The sequence below is a fragment of the Lontra canadensis genome, unplaced genomic scaffold (genome assembly GCF_010015895.1).
Source record: "Lontra canadensis isolate GAN:19392208 unplaced genomic scaffold, GSC_riverotter_1.0 scaffold13, whole genome shotgun sequence".
In the NCBI taxonomy this organism is placed as follows: Eukaryota; Metazoa; Chordata; class Mammalia; order Carnivora; family Mustelidae; genus Lontra; species Lontra canadensis.
In genome coordinates this window covers 8334809-8352573 of record NW_022631007.1, presented here as the reverse complement: position 1 = coordinate 8352573, position 17765 = coordinate 8334809, and the positions used below count along the sequence as shown (strand labels likewise).

At 40.8% G+C, this 17765-nt stretch overlaps 1 protein-coding gene across 3 annotated transcripts in view; it reads left to right on the top strand.

Annotated features, from left to right (window-relative positions):
- Positions 1-17765, top strand: part of SPHKAP (SPHK1 interactor, AKAP domain containing) — a 176252-nt gene that overhangs the window by 130949 nt on the left and 27538 nt on the right. For all 3 annotated transcript variants that reach the window (XM_032857413.1, XM_032857411.1, XM_032857412.1), the window contains 3 exons: positions 1447-1581; positions 10175-10430; positions 11748-15528. In XM_032857413.1, coding sequence (XP_032713304.1) covers positions 1447-1581; positions 10175-10430; positions 11748-15528 — 4172 coding nt within the window. The remainder of the gene's footprint in view (positions 1-1446; positions 1582-10174; positions 10431-11747; positions 15529-17765) is intronic.

The window sequence follows — 17765 nt, the reverse complement described above, 5'->3', positions numbered from 1 at the left end:
GTGAAACTTGCTTCCCCAAGATAACAGGGCTTCTCTCCAAAGAGGTGCTTTCCCCTGCCTACAGGGCCTGATAGTGGCTTTCTCTGCCCCCACCTCCTCTGTTTTCAAACACCCTGCCTGAGATGATGTTTCCAAGGTTTTCCCAAACGCTCTTGATATCAGCCAGCCCTTCTCTGAGGCTCTCAGGTCTGCTCCTTCCTGCTGCTTTGATCAAATTTTTGTCTCTAGCTTTGGTTTCTACACTCTTAACTACAGTCCTATATTCAACTGGGACTTGGATTCCTTGCATTCTGCAGCAGCTACATATTCCAACCGTATCCAAGTTTGGGAAGATCCTGTTGTAAACCCTTGACAACAAACAAGAACTTAAAGGGCCCCTCAGTCCTCTGAGCTAGAGCCAATTGGGGGTCAATAGAAAGAATTAATTTGCATGATATGGTGATCCATTCATAACCAAAGCTGAAGATGGTTTGACTTCACTATTTGGTATAATATAGTGGTGTAACAGACACCATTTGCAGCTTGACAATCAGAACAGTAGGCCCGTGATTACTCAGTTATCCCTGTGATGTTTTTTCTTAACAATGCTGCACCTGGGTTTGAAGCTTCTCAAACCCACTTGCCCATACAGATTATCCATTATAGATTTCCACAGAGCTTCAAGTGTCATTCATCTGTGTAGTCCTAGAGGAATTTTTGGGAAAAAAATAATTTATACATACAATTTCATTTAATGGACTTACGGTACAGACAGAGTCTGTCAAAGAGATAGCAGGAGAGACCAGAGCAAGTTGACATCTTGAGGACTCTGTGTTTGAAGATTTATATGAGCGATTTGAGACAATCTTCTGCTATGGTTAAGAGTAGAAACTTGGCACTGATTTAGCTGTATGAGCTTGTGTAAACTAATCTCTGGACCTCGGGCTACTTACGTATAAAAAGAAAGTAATAATGGTATCCAATCCATGTGGGGGTGTTGTGGAGATTAAGTGTACTAAGATGTAACATGTATATAATCTTTAGCATAGCACCTAGTGCACAGAGTGAAATCAATATTGGAAATTATTTTGTTATTGATATTATTATTGACTGTTAGAACAGATGATTATTAATCAACAAATCTCTTATTACAAGAGTTAAAAGAAAAAGTTTTTTAGAAAACCCCTACAATATATACCTGTGTTGTGACATTAATTATTAAATACCTACTTTGGAAAATTTAGAACTAAAAGAGTTCTTTAAAAGCTTTATGTTTAAGTAATTTTCTATTCCAATCTAAACTTTTATGCTTCAGTTTCACACAGTCTCTTCTAGTAATAATCTTAGTAGATTAAGTAATCTATTGTTTGCATAAGTTATGTATTATTTTTGCAAGTAAATAGTTTTGGAGTAGTGTTTTTGAGGTGAAAAGAAGTCATCTAAACTAACTTATTTCTTCCATTACAGAAATTGGTCAATGTTTCACCAGATCTTCCAAAACTCATCAGCTCCATGAACGTCCAACGGCCAAAAGAAAATGAAATTGTCCTTCTAAGTGGATTAACATCTGGAAATCTCCAGGCAGATTTTGAAGTTTCACAGGTAAGAGATGTAAGCTCTTTGTCGCGGCCAGTGCGACAAATCGACCAAGAACATGAGGGTAAGAGATTGAAGAAAAGAACTCGAGAAGCAAAGACATGGGGGCAGGAGGAACACTGAGGAGGATGTCCAACAGTGCTAAATTTATTCAAAGCATTAAGGCCATATATACAGTGATATTACAATAGGGGAAGCAATACATCTGTGTCTAGTTAAACAACCACGAGTTCCCATAATAAGTTTCACAAGTAACTATAAACAGATCTCGTGACGCCAAGCAGCTGATGCCAATACAATTGTTCTGTATTGATACAGCAAACCTGAAAGTAATTTATGGGCTGTACTAGGGAAGCAAGGACCAGCCATGAACTTATGACCCCAACCTAATTGTTCTCATTTGTTTAGCAAGCATGTGGGAAGGCGAGCGCACAACACATTAGCACAGACCCTTTCTCAGTGCTACTCAATTTTTCCCGTCCTAAACCTTTTGTTAGGTTATTCAGACTTTAAAGGAGGCACAAGTCAGGGCCTGGTTTGGTCCTTGTCTCAAGCCTTATTGCGGCCTCCCACAGCTCTTAATAAAATATTCATTAGTAATAAATTATTTATGGTCAGCTCTTGACACAAGTCAATATGGACGTCATACTGCTACACATAAGCTCCCATAGCATAGGACTCCAAAATCTCTTTGCAGTCAAGAACAGTCTTCATATGTGTTTCTTTTAAATATGTACTCAGAGTTTGACAGACATAAGAATGAATGTCTTCCCTTACCTCAACTGCTAACATTTATTATCTTCTCAAGTACATGATGCTAATTTGCACTTAAACTAGAGCCAACAGAGTGGGCATTGACTGGTTAGCTTGGTTTTCTTCAAATCTATCAGAGAATCAAAAACAGACTTGTCTTCTGTTTCATAAACAATATCAAAATTCTAATTCATACTATAAGTTCCCAGAATCCTAGCATTTCTTCATTCTTCTTATATTTATTTCTTAGAATATACCAAATGAGCCAAGCAAAGAAATACAGGATAGCAAGTTTATGGCTGTTAATGAGTTTCCTAGAAAGAGTAAGGTGATTGAGTGAGTCCTTAAAGAGTTAGTTTTCCTTAAAAAGCAAAACTCTTAGAAGAAATGAACATTACTAGAAATAAAGCAGGAAATCAGATACTGTTATTTTCATTCAGTGCACTGATGTTCATTATTATTAGATAAATCATTATAGCATTCTTTATTTGAAGACAAGGTTTTACAACTATAAATTTAGTCAACTTACAGAAACAAATATGATTTCTAAAGGCATACTGTATCAAAGATCGTGGATATCCCCAAATAAGACATGCTGACAGGGACAGATAACATAGCTACAGATTAAAATGATGAATGTTTGTTTCTCTTCAGTTGTTCTTTCTTGGGTTTTAGTTTTACTGTAAAATTTTAAAATATTCTCTTTGTCTTTAGTCCTTCAAAATTTCAAAAAACTCAGGAATCCACCCACAATTTCTTGCATCTAGTCCAGATGCTTTGTTAAAATCTGCACACAACTTAATACAATAGAAAAGGGGCACCTGGGTGGTGCAGTCAGTTAAGCTTCCAACTCTTGGTTTCAGCTCAGGCCATGATCTCCTTGTGGTGATCTTGGTGTCATGAGATAAGTCTGGTGTCTGTCCATACTCAGTGAAGAGTCTGCTTAGGATTTTCTGTCCCTCTCCCTCTGCCCATCCTGTCCTGCTCATGCTCTCTTTCTCTCTCTAAAATAAATAAATAAATCTTTAAAAAAAAAAAAAGTCTGAAACAAAATTTCTCCTGGTCAATCTAGTAACACATTTTCTTAGTGAGAAAATTAGTCACCTGAAAAGAGAAAACAGAAGTGGTTCTAAGTGCCCTCTCTTTATATTGGGCAAAACTATCATGACCGAAAGAAATTTTCGAATCTTAGTTTTAACAGTATTTTTGCACCAGGCCTATTAGGATTTGTAATTAAACATGACAGAAAACTGGATTATTTTTAAAAGGATTATACCATCTCATGTAACTAAACAGTATAAATGGGTAGATTATTACCAGGACATGAACAGTGTATTCAGGACATGGATCCCCTTGGGACCTCTTCCAGCTTTCTCTCTCTTTATCTGCTATCAGACAGTCTCTTTCCAGGAGGTAGCACTGTCCCTTTGGGTTCAGTGAATGTCTCCTCCAGGTGGCTTACAGCAAAGGTCTAACTGTGTTTAATTGACTCTCATGTGTCATGTGCCCATTTCTGAACCAATCACTATGACCTGAGGATTGCAGTGTTCCAGTTGGCCAGGCTGGATCACATGATCACCTCAGAGTTTGAAGTCAATTAACTCCGTGTAAACCACTGGGGCTGTGAGTAAACCAGAAAATGGTGCCACACAGAGGATGTAAATCGGAAGAATGTTGAAGGATGTTGTGTCACAAAAGCAACACAGATGTTAATTGGGGTCAGGGAAAGTCAAAATTCCCAGGGCTCATTAAATATCATCCATTAAAAACATACTTAATTTTGCATAATTTTCCTAAGAGCTGTCCAGAATTGCTTGTGAGCTGTACACACACTCTCTTTCTCTCTCTCTCTTTTTTTAACATATAATGTATTATTTGCTTCAGGGGTACTGGTCTGTGATTCATCAGTCTTACACATTTCACAGCACTCACCATAACACATATCCTCCCCAATGTCCATCACCCAGCTGCCACATCCCTCCTACCCCCTCCAGCAACCCTCAGATTGTTTCCTGAGATTAAGAGTCTCTTATAGTTTGTCTCCCTCCCACTCCCATCTTGTTTTATTTTTTCCCTCCCTATCCCCCACAACCCCTTGCCTTGCCTCTCAAATTTCTCATATCAGAGAGATCATATGATAATTGTCTTTCTCTGATTGACTTATTTCATTTAGCATAATACCCTCTAGTTCCCATCCACGTTATTGCAAATGGCAAGATTTTTTTTTTTTTCTGTATGGGTGCATTTTATTCTTCTCTATCCGAGTCCCCCTCACTTCCTGCACACCATTTCACTCTTCCTCAGTCTTCCAAAGGCCTACCTCATTTTCTAGGTACCACAGTCCATGCATTTTAATAGATCAGCAATGTTGAGCAGCATATCAATATGGGATCCCATGTTAGCCAACCACAGCCAGTACCTAATTGTTTAGGGATAGTCTCAGTTTGGCTATCCTGCCAGGAGAATTAGTTACCTGTTAATCCACAAGTAGTCATGGAGATATTGGCACAGGCACTTGAGCTAGGTTAAGTGGGGGGAGTCTAAATCAGTTCCCAGGGCATAGCTATTATTCCCAGTGACCCTGTGAAGAAGGGAATCAACAAGCCACTTGGCACCTTTGAGACAGAAAATCGCAATCCCAAAGATTTTCAGTAGTCCGGATAGCAAGTTACCTTGCTTCTCTCAAATATAATTTCCTATTCTATAAAAAGGAGATTAAAAAAAAATACCTTTTCTCCATTCTCAGAGACTAAACATAGTGATTTAATAAAATAATAAGAAGGCACCTCGAGGACTTTTCAAATGCAGTGTTTTCTTTCCATGTCCAAAAAATTGAAGAAAGGCAAAGTAGAAAGAAAACGTTATTTAAAGCAAAATAAGGGGTACCTGTGTGGCTCAGTCTGTTAAGCATCTGACTCTCGATTTCAGCTCAGATCATGATCTCACGGTCATGAGATTGAGTGTCACATGGGGCTCTGTGTTGGGCATGGAGCTGGCTTAAGATTCTTTCTCTCCTTCTCCCTCTGCTCTTCCCATCTTCTATCCCAAATCAATCAATCAGTCAGTCAATCAAAATAAGATACCAGGGTGGACTACTATGCACAGTAAGAGTAATCATCCATTAACAATCTGACCAGGCTCCTTTGGGGAAGAGAAATAGAATACTGCCACAAGGATAATGTGACTCCAAAGGAATTTCTTTATTTATGAACAGTTTTCTCTTTATTTATTCATGCCTTCATCTTTCCAGTTCACAAATGACCCTATTGCTTTTTTATATTCCCACATTACTTGACAATTAAATTGTACAACTGAAAAAATGTAAGAAAATATTTATAATATACCTTATTCATTCATATGTAAATATTATAAACACAGTAAATATTGGTTGAATGAATATATTGTATAAGTGTTCATCACTTTTCTAGACGTTGAGGATACAGTGGTAAATAAGCTGGACATCTTGCTTTTAGGGAGCAGCTTACATAGTCTGACATTCTTTTTGACCTTATTTATTATGGATATTATTAAATTTATATAAACTCATGCACAACTATCCATACTTACGTGTTGCAAAAGACTAATGAATAGAGGGGTGCCTGGGTGACTCAGATGGTTAAGGGTCCCACACTTGATTTCAGCTCAGGTCATGATGTCTCAGGGTTGTGAGATCAAGCCCTGCGTCCAGCTCTGTGCTGAGTATGAAGCCTGCTTAGGATTCTCTCTCTCTCTCTCTTCCTCTGTTCGTCTCCTGCCATGCTCTCTCTCTCTCTCTCTCCCTCGACTAATGAATATATACCAGTGAGCATTAAATGAGAAGTTGGCATGACAGTTACATTTTCCTTCTTCCAACCATTCTTTATAGAGCCTTAGGATAAGTCTCTAAAATATCTTAAGAAAAATCGTCATGACAAGAGCCAGTAGTCAAGTCAAATATTAAGTGGAAAATGTAAACAAGATCAATTACATTTCTACAGAGGAAAATTTTTTCTGAGATGCATATTATGTGTAATAATAAGATCTACTCCCGGGCATGCATGAGTTCAAGGAGGTCCAGGTGCAAACCACCCTCCTTTCCAAATTGCACATTGATTAGACCAGGAAGCCATGGGGTGAATTGGAAGGGACACAGGATTGGAGTCCAACAGGCCTAGATTGCAATGCTGGCACTTCCATTTTATATTTGTGTAGTCTTGAAAGGATCAGTTAGCCTTTTTGTGCCTGATGTCTCCTCTGTAAAAGAGTAATGGCACCACCATCCTCACAGAAATAATGTTTATATTAAAGGTAATAGGATAGTCAAAGCACCTAATAGAGGACAATAAACATTATATAATTATACCTGCCATTATTTTATAGGATGCATATCGTTTGGCCTCATTTACCTAAGACTCCTAGGATGTTTATTTACTTTCAAGAAGAGAGTTAAGAAAATATATTTTCTGTCTATGAATGCAATAGCCATGGAACATTGCACATGTACTACAATCCTTTCTCTAAGTTTATTTTGAGGTATTACTTAACAACTCATGTTGATGTACTAATACCTCTTTTGATTCCTGCCACAATATATAAAACCTTATGTTATATATATTTAATCTACATGGTATGAAATGGCCAATACGGAACCATTTTTACCTATAAATATGGTAACTTCATTTGGTTACACTTTATAATTATTGGTATTCATGCCTGTCCACTGACAGTATTTTGTGCCCCACCTTCCAGTCCCCACCCCCCATCAATTTATGTTTGTTTCTTCCAGCATACCTTGCATATAATAGACACCCAAAAAGTATCTTGTAAATTTCAGGTTAGTTTAGTATCTCTGAATTCAGTAGAAATAAAATTAATCAAGCCAGCCACTCTTACTCTACAGCAGTAGTTCCTCATCATTGTGGGGGATCTCAGACCCTTTGTGAATTTCATAAAAGCTACAGACTAGTGGTTCTCAAATATTTATACATGTAGGAATCACCAAAAGATTTTTCTTGAGAATGCAAATTCTGATTTACTGGATCTGAGGTGGCTCCCGAGATTGTAGATTTCTAACCAGCTGCCAAGCGATGCCAAGGCTACTAGTCTACAACCTATACTTTGAAAAGTAAGGTTATGAACCCCTTCTTTGAAGACAGACCTAATTACATAATCACATAGATCAATTCTATTTCAAGCCCCCTGGACCCCTTAGAGAATAACTGGATTTTACATTTTATAATTACTCTAATTATAATATTCAACCCAAAAGATTAATAAATGATATTTATATAAGAAAAAGGTATACTACTTTCAGACATACAATATGGATGTCTATGTGTCTGTATTTCTCTGAATGTACACATACATTCAGACTTACACACACATGTATTCAGACTCAAGGATTCCAAAATGACAAGCTAACTAGGATTAGACCCAGTGAACACTAACTGCAGATAAGCGTATGATTTAAATAATCCTTTTTATAAGACACACATTTATACATAAACTACTTCCTCCAAACATTTCAAATTCCACCTTGATATAAATTTATTTAGGTTTCTCCTCACCACTAACTCCCATTTCCATTCAAAGAATTTTCTGTTAAAAATTACTGTGAATCAGCATAAAAATAAAAATAAAAATCCCAATGCACAGATATGTTTGTAATTTACTAGTCTTCTGTGCAGGAGCAATTGAAATTTTTTGCTATTCTAATGAACAACAATATGGATAGCAAAAAGTGTGTAGTGGAGAATAAGGATATGGTCTGTCGGGGTGCCTAGGTGGCTCAGTGGGTTAAAGCCTCTGCCTTCGGCTCAGGTCAAGATCCCAGAGTCCTGGGATAGAGCCCGCATCGCATCGGGCTTTCTGCTCATCAGGGAGCCTGCTTCCTCCTCTCTCTCTGCCTGCTTCTCTGCCTACTTGTGATCTCTGTCTGTCAAATAAATAAATAAAATCTTAAAAAAAAAAGAAAAAGGATATAGTCTGTCGCCCTAGAACAGAAGGAAATTAATAGGTCTCACAGGGACACCATCCAATGATTTAAGCCTCCTCATCACTGCTTTCTTCATATGCTGGCCTTTTCAAGATAATCAGTGCTCTTCCAGTGAATTTCTTTATATTTCATTGTATCTGCTTCTTCAGATGAGCAACACACATTATCAATTCTAACTGTAGTTAATAGAAACACTGAAATACTGACACAGGCTTTACTGAACATCACCAAGGCAGAAAAGGATCTTGGTGACCAAGAGAGCCTTAACATTCCCCTCAGCTTGACTAGACTTCCGGCTGTCTTCTCCCAGACTGGAAGCACTGACACCCCCTTTTCTCAGAACATTTACTCTAGAAAACATGGTTAGGAGTCTTTGCCCCTTTGAGATGTAAACCATTTGAAAAGCCTCATCCCAGGTTTATAGGCCAGGAGTGTCTTTTTCTTTTTTCTTTTTTTTTTTTTTTTAAGTGTTGATTCTTTTTTTTTTTTTTTAAGATTTTATTTATTTATTTGACAGACAGAGATCACAAGTAGGCAGAGAGGCAGGCAGAGAGAGGTGGGGAAGCACACTCCCTGCTGAGCAGAGACCCCCGACGGGGAGTTCAATCCCAAGACCCTGGGATCATGACCTGAGCCCAGAGCAGAAGCTCAAACCACTGAGCCACCTGGGCGCCCTAGGAGTGTCTTTTTCAAAGACCTGAGAACCATCTCTGAAGTAAGATCATCAAAGAAGATAGTGTCCCTCTGTGGAAGGATGGGAGCCTAAGGTCAGCAGGAGCCTGACTCCAAGTTCCAAAATCACTTCCTCCCATGCAGATAAGCCAATCAGCAAGTCCAGATGGCCTGCAGCTGTCTAACACCAGCTTTTTTTTTTTTTTTTGGACAGGTTAACTTTTATTGTGTAGTTGAGGAAACAAAGACATTAAAAAAAATCTAATATACAGAATGAAAGTCACAGAATAGGTCAGGGCAAAAACAAACACTTGTGCTTTTTAAGGTTTCCAATGTAGTGGTAGAGAGAGACCACAAAACCATTTTACAAATACATAGACTTTACTATGTTGGGATTCGATAACTTTTTGAGGTTTTTGTTCCAACATTCTGACATAAAGAAAGATTTGTATTAACTAAGTCAACTAGAAAATTTTTATGTAATTTCTAAGAAATTCTGTTTTTTTGAAGTTCTGTAACACCAACATCTTGTATCCATTATTTTTTTTAATTTCTTTTCATTGTAACAGAATTCATTGTTTATGCACCACACCCAGTGTTCCATGCAATATGTGCCCTCCTTAATACCCACCACCTGGCTCCCCCAACCTCCCACCCCCCACCCCTTCAAAACCCTCAGGTTGTTTTTCAGAGTCCATAGTCTCTCATGGTTCATCTCCCCTTCCAATTTCCCTCAACTCCCTTCTCCTGTCCATCTCCCCATACATGACACCAGCTCTTAAAAAGCCCGTGGGCCTTTTGTTTCAGTGGTGTTGTGATCCAGCTCAGTTCTGGTCCTTTTTCCTAATTTAAGAGCTTTGAAGAAAATCTTCCTTAACCTGTTTCACTTTGCCCAGTGCCACTTTTGCTTTGGCAGGAGACTACAAAAATATGTGATGCAACTGGTGTAGTTTCCCCGAAGTCAGACTTTCTCCTGGGTACCTTGTGTGCTTTATTTTCCTATTTATTTATGCTATTTATTTTGAATAGCACTTGAATTTTTTTCAAGCAATGCATCCATCGAAGCCCAGAAGATATTCCAAGTATTTTAAATGTCCCCCATTCCATGTAACAAGAAAGACTGGTGGAAGAAGAAAGGTCAGAAGTGATAGCTTTTTATTCTCTCTTTCAATAAATACGTTTTTTCCTCTCTACTTTCAGTGCCCTTGGCTGCCAGATATCTGCTTGGTCCAGTGTGCAAGAGGGAACAGGGCAAACAGTACCAACTGCATCATCTTTGAAATCAACAAATTTTTGATCGGTCTCGAACTGGTGCAGGAGCGGCAGCTCCATCTGGAAACAAATATCTTAAAAGTGGAGGATGACACCAACTGCTCCCTGTCTTCAATCGAGGAGGACTTTCTCACCGCCTCTGAGCACTTGGAGGAGGAAACTGAGGTGGAAGACTACAGGAGCGGTGAGAACTGCCCCATGAAACAAATGCGCATTAGTCACCTTCTAAAAATGACTGGAATTTCAGGAAAGTTTCAGGCCATGTCGGTTTGACTGACACACCATAATCTTCACTTACAGAGTTTAAGGAGGACAGGAGGATAACAGACCATGAGTGAGCTGCCGACTCAAGCACTTGGACACAATGGTTGGATGGCTCCATTTCCCTAAAGATGCCTTGGGGATGCTGAAGGACATCCTCCTGCTTGCCAAGAGACTAAGACTATCACAGGGAGGAAAGTTATCTTCCCTGAGACTTCCATAAAGCCACCATTAGCTGATGCCAACTTAAACTGGCCTAATTCTTGCACTGCCTCTTAGAGGCTGGGAAGCCTCGTTTGGTTACCTAGTCCTTCTGAGCCCCAGTTTCTTTATCCAGTATTTGGGAGTATAATAGTGCCTCTTAGCACTGCTTAACACTTACTATATTCGGCTATATATGTACTTACAATATTTACCTGTTATTTATGGTAAGGACAGAAGGAAATAAGGCAGGAGAGTACTTAGCCCTTAGCCTTTATTCAGTTTTGAATGACAGATTCAAAGAGCTCAGTGAATGATGTGTTCTTCTTCCCCACTCTTAGCCACAGAGCAAGGGATCCTGTCGATGCTATTGTCAGTCCCTGGGACAAGTCCTACCCAAACTTCAGAGCAAATTTTTGCAGCAAAGCTTACTGTGGAGGTTGCTGTAAACATTCTCCCTCCTCCTTCCATGTGTACTGGGAAGCTCTGAGATGCAACTGTCTGGGTTACTTTTCCCATGAAGCCATGGGGAAACATAAATAAGGGCATCCGGGTGGCTCAGTCAGTTAAGCGTCTGCCTCCAGCTCAGGCCATGATCTCAGGGTCCTGGAATCAAGCCCCCAAATCGGTCGGTTTGTCCCTTTCCCTCTGCCCCTCCTTCACCTCCCTCGTGCTCTTTCTCCCTCTGCCCTCTCTCTCTCTCTCAAATAAATAAATAAAAATCTTTAAAGAAAGAAAGAAAGGATCAGCACTCAGCTCTCACTGCCATCTTCTCCCACTCTAGTGTGGACATTTATATCTCACATCGAAAGACATTTTGTTGGGTGTGGTTCTATAATGAAACTCAAAAACATTTTCAGATTCATTTGTCTTTCTAAATGCTGATTATTTGGGGGGGGGGAACCACCCCTAGTGCTATAAGGCATTTAAAAAAAGCAATTGTTACTTTTTTTTTTTAAATAAGGCATTTTAAAAAAGTAATCTCATGAGATCCTGCTATCCGAAAAGTAATGGTGGGCCCTCATTTTGTCTTCAATAGGTTATGAGAATATAAATGTCTCAGCTAATGTTTTGGAAAGTAAAAGACCAAAGGAAGCCACTCAGGAGGGATGGAATAACAACAAGGAAAAGTTGTTTTATGCTCTGGAAGACAAATATGTTGGCAAATACCATCCGATGACGAAGGCAGAAGGATCGGTGGAAAAAGTAGAAGACACCCCTTTGCAGAGTCTTGGTGCATCACCCAAGCCATTGGAATGGAAAGGTGAAGCTGTGCAGAATAAGAGCCCAGCCACAAATTATTATTATTTCGAAAATGTTAAAGGTCACGTGGAAAAATCACAGGCACCATATATTCCTGGGGATGCTTACTTCTCCAGGATGGTTAAGAATGGTGGGCCTCCCATATATAGCGCCCTCACTAAGCATGACAACAGCTTGGATATGGGGGACCGTGAAGATGGCACAAACTCCTTTCCTCCCAAACAGGACGGAGAAGCCACTACTGGCGAGTATGCTACAAATTTAGCAGAATCCGTGCTGCAAGATGCATTTATTCGGTTGTCCCAGTCTCAGCCTACACCTCCCCAAGATTCCACAGTCAGTGTTTCCGTCGGAAATGCTCTGCTACCCAGTGGCTGTTCCACAAAAGGTATAGTGGTCCCTCAGTCATGGAACAAGCTCCCCAAAATTGTCATTGTTCAGAGTCCAGATGGCAGTGATGCCGCCCCTGAGGCGGGCATCCCCTCATGGTCTGAGGTGGAGGTCTCCATTGAAACCCCAGGTGTCCTCTCTGGAGAGAACTCCAGCAGACACCCTCAGAGTGCTCTAGAAGTTGCACTGGCTTGCGCGGCCACTGTGATTGGAACCATTTCCAGTCCTCAGGCCACAGAAAGGCTCAAAATGGAGCAAGAATCTTTGGTTTCAACCCCTCCAGTGGGAGGCCATGAACCACTGCAAACTCAAATATCCCAAGTACTCAAGGAGCCTTCCATCAGTGAATACTCCTTTCCATCTGCTCTGTGTGGCATGACTCAGGTGGCGAGTGCCGTTGCTGTGTGTGGCCTGGGTGAAACAGGAGAGGCGAAGGCTCCTAGTGGCCTCTCGTGTGCAGCTGAGGCCTGTGCAGCCATCCCCTCGCTCTGCAGTCTGGCGACAGCAGGGAGCCTGGAGCTGGGAAATGAGGCCATAGCTTGGGCATTGCTCAAGGAGGCTGCTCTGGTTTTAACAAGGCCTGGTCCCTGCAGCAGCGTTGGAGACCTCATGGAATCCATGAACAAGAGAATCATAGAAACTGCTTCAAAGCCTCAGGTCTTTGAAAATGTCAGCTCAGAAAATGTCCTCAGGAATGATCTGGCACAGACCCTGTCCAATGTTATCCTGAAGCATTCCATTGATGAAGCTCACCAGAAAAACAAAATACTTGATCGCAATGACAGCAGGCATTCACCTGAAACCCTCGACACCTTGATGGAAAGTGCCAGTCAGCTGCTCTTCCGTGTGATATGCTTTACATTCAAGAAGATGAGTCATTTTGTACAGCTTGGGGAATGCCCCGCTGTCCTCGCTAATGAGGCCATCAGCTGTATGGAAACGGAATTAGGCTACCGGCCACCTGACCAGGCTGACAGTCTAGCCTGGACCAAAGCCATTGAGTATTCCAGCAGCTATCCACTTAGCAATCCACGCAGCGCTAGTCTTGTGATCAATGATCTTGTAGATGATGTGTGTCCGAAGCAAGATAGCAAGGGCCCAGCAAAGCCAGACCTCTTCCAGAACCCCATGCTGCAATCTCAGTGGCCCTGTAGACCCAGAGAGCCTCATTCTTCAACTGCTAAAACACCCCCCAGAGAAATATATCAAAAAGCAATGGCAGGAGAAGATCCAAACAACCCTCATCAGATGCTCAGGTACAGTGAGAATGAGTACGGAGCCACTTCGGAGGGAGAGTGGACACTGGCAGTGGGCAAGGGCAGCAGAGGTTCCCAGGATGCAGAGGACAGCGCCAGTGCAAATGCCCAGGAGAAGTATAATCGTGCTGCCCCTCTAAACAATGAAATTCAAGTGAACTCGTCATTGTTAGGGAATGACTTGCTGCTTCCTACTCAACCTGTGCTACAGGCAAAACATGCAGATATATACTGCATTACAGACTTCGCGGAAGAATTAGCAGAAATGATTGTCTCCATGGCAACTGAAATCGCAGCAATTTGCCTTGACAACTCAAATGGAAAACAGCCCTGGTTCTGTGCGTGGAAGAGAGGGAATGAGTTTCCGGTTTCCCCGAACGTATCCTGCCGGTCCCTGAAGAGGAAGAAGGAAAGCCAGACCAGTGGGGCTGCAGTGAGGAAGCACAAGCCACCAAGACTCAGCGAGATCAAGAGGAAAACCGATGAGCACCCGGAGCTTAAGGAGAAGCTGATGAACAGGGTCATGGATGAGTCGATGAACCTTGAGGACGTCCCGGATTCTGTCAGTATTTTTGCAAACGAAGTGGCAGCCAAGATCATGAACCTAACAGAGTTCTCCATGGTGGACGGCGTCTGGCAAGCCCAGAGCCATCCCCGGAACCGGTTACTCAGTGGAGACAGGTGGAACCGGCCGAAGGCCTCCAGCTGTGAAAGCATCCCAGAGGAGGACTCGAATGCCCAGGCTTATGTAAACAGCCTGGGTTTAATGAGTACCCTAAGTCAGCCAGTTAGCAGGGCCAGCTCTGTCTCCAAGCAGTCCAGCTGTGAGAGCATCACTGAGGAGTTTTCCAGGTTCATGGTGAACCAGATGGAAAATGAAGGAAGAGGGTTTGAGTTACTGCTGGATTACTATGCGGGCAAGAATGCCAGCAGCATCCTGAACTTGGCCATGCAACAGGCATGCCGTAAAAATGACCATCTCAGTGTGAGGCCAAGCTGTCCCTCTAAGCAGTCCAGCACCGAAAGCATAACGGAGGAGTTTTATAGGTACATGCTGAGGGACATTGAAAGAGAAAGCAGGGACAGCACCTCCTCCAGACGAAGCAGCCAGGATTGGACCGTTGGCTTACTGTCACCTTCTCTGCGATCCCCATTGTGTTACAGACAGTCGTCTATGCCAGATAGCAGATCCCTGGGGGCCAGGCTGACAGTGAATGCACCCATCAAAGCCAACTCTTTAGATGGCTTCGCTCAAAACAGCCAACAAGATTTCCTAAGTGTACATCCAGTCAGTAGCGCTTCGTCCTCGGGTCTCTGCAAATCTGACTCTTGCTTGTATTGGAGAGGTGGAACTGACCAGATCACCAACATGTTAATTCACGAGACGTGGGCAAACTCAATCAAAGCCCTCATGCAGAAGAACAAAATTATAGTGGATGATGCCGAGGCAGCTGAGGTTGATCCTGCCTCTGGTGGCTCTCCCATGCAAGTGGAGAAATGTGCAAACAGACCAGCTTCAAGCAGAGTGCAAAGTGGGCCAAGTCTTCTTGTTCAGGAGCCCATTGATAACCAAAGGAAAGGCTCCGTTACCGAAAGCAAACAGCCCTCAGTGTTGTCTCAGAGCAAAGCTGCTCCTCTTACAAACCACAACAGTTTAGATACTTTTAAAAAGGAAACTTCTTCGTGCTATGGGACTATGCCTGTAAACCGCACCAGGAGGTCACTTTGCTCAAGAGAAGTGCCTTTAATTCACATTGAAACGGATCAGAAAGAAGAGTGTGTTGGAGAACCTGAATATTCCCCCTCTGAAACCAGGCCCCTACAAGAAGCAGAGGAGCATTTGAAAGATGAAAATGTCCCAGATGTGATGAAGGGAGGAGACACTGCCGGGAGTGCCTGCCAAAACCCCAGGTGAGTGAATGACCCCTTAGACTAGATAGGGTGTTTGGGACTGGAATTTGCCTCTTAATTAATATTTATTCTAAATCCTAGGGGCTCCACTGATGCAAGAACTGAAATCCTGAGACAATAAATGACATTCATGGGTTAATATACATTTACAATAGAAAGTTGGAAGTAATTTTTTAAAATTTCTTAAACAAATTGTGTTCATCTATATAATGGAGGAAATAGAGTTTTATTTTCCCCATGAAAATTAATATCCCATGCTATGTTACCTCTTAAAATTAAGTCTCGAAAATTTTCAAGCAAAAAGGAAAATTACATCAACTTATTTGAAAAAAACCCTAAATTTAAATTTTAATATTGGAATGTGACATTAAATACTTTGGTATCATTTCTCTCTATCATCTGTTAAGTTTTTCTGTTTTGTTTTGTTCTAAAAATCTTTGCAAGGACACCATGCCCCACAAATGCTGGACCTTTAGATGCTTGATCCAATCATGGCAGTGTTACAAAGTAAAATTAGAATTTTGCTATTTCAATAGTTCCTTTCCAGAAAATTGTAGTGTAGGTGACAATGCATTCTGAATCTGAGACAAAGAAATTATTTCATTCCAGGTGCTTAAGGAAGAGTCCATCCTTTTACATCGCCCCTTTTCTGTAGAAATTCATAATATTCTTGAATATGAGACCATTGTACCATTTAAAAATTTATTATTGAAGTTTAGTTGACATACTATATTAGTTTCAAGTGTACAGCACAGTGATTGAACAGTTCTACTATATGTTACTCAGTGCTAATGTAGTCATCCATCAGTCACCATACATTATTATAGTATTACTGACTATAATCCCTATGCTGTACTTTTCATCTCCATGCTTATTTGTTTTATACTTTTTTTTTGTCCCTAGCTACATAAGACAGAAAAAAAAAAAAACAGAAATTAAGCTACTACCATTGGAAAACATAAGTTGGAGAAATAGCCTATGTATTCTTTTCAGGGACATATGTCTATTGTACAAAGAACCCATTATTTAGGTGCAATAAACTAGTTGAACACAGTCTTTATCAAATTTCAACTGTTCTAGAAAATCCTTAATACTTCCCCACCCTACCAGGGAAGCAGATGGGTGCTCCCTATCACTATAGGTCATCATTACAAGGTATGGGTGGTGGTGGTGGTCCAGGTACATGTGAGTATTTCTTTCTTAGCCACTTAGTACTGAGAACTTTCCAATTGACTTAAATCTTGGAAGAATTCGAGGGGGAGGGGACTAGAAAACTTACAAGCAAAAGAACATAAAGTTTAAAAAAATGAAATACAGGCCAAGCTGACCAAAACAAGTTCAGTAATTCTCCAGCTTTAGACAATACTTATCAAAGTCTTACAGAAGTACCATACCTCACTTTAGTACTCACCACCTCCAGGAAGTAGAGAAACTCCAGAAACAAGTTTTTTAAAGTGATCAGAGTTGAAGAAACAAAATAACCAAATGTGAGATATATGAAAATGGAAAAGTTTTATTTTAAAGATTTTATTTATTTATTTGACAGAGAGAGATCACAAGTAGGCAGAGAGGCAGGCAGAGAGAGAAGGGAGGGAAGCAGGCTCCCTGCTCATCAGAAAGCCCGATGTGGGGCTCAATCCCAGGACCCCGGGACCATGACCTGAGCTGAAAGCAGAGGCTTTAACCCACTGAGGCACCCAGGCCCCCCCGGAAAAGTTTTATTTTAGATTCCAGGTGTCTGACATAGCATCTTCTTCAGTGTCATCATAAACCAGCCAAGGTATTTAGCCAAAGAAAGTTACATTGCTAGGGAGCATTTTGAACAAGTAGTTCAACAAGATTCATGGCTACAGGCTCAAATCAAATACTGATTGCCTCTGAAGTGAAATAATATTCATTATGCAATTTTGAGTGGAATGTCACTAATGTCATGCTTACAATATATACAACCTAGAGACTTCCAAAAAATTGAGGAAATGTGCATAAATGAAGCCTCCCACTGATTTAGATTCATATTCCATATAAGGACCCAAACACATATTCTTTCTACTCATAATATAGACTTCTGATGTGCTTTTCCAACAACCAAAGAAAAAAGAATACAGAATCATCAGTCTTAGAAATTCAAGAGCTGACTCTATTTCCAAAACATAACATTGAATATATTTTTCTTTGTGAAGCAGTATATGGAATTATTGAATGCCACTAACTAACCTTGAGCAAGTTCCCTAATCTCT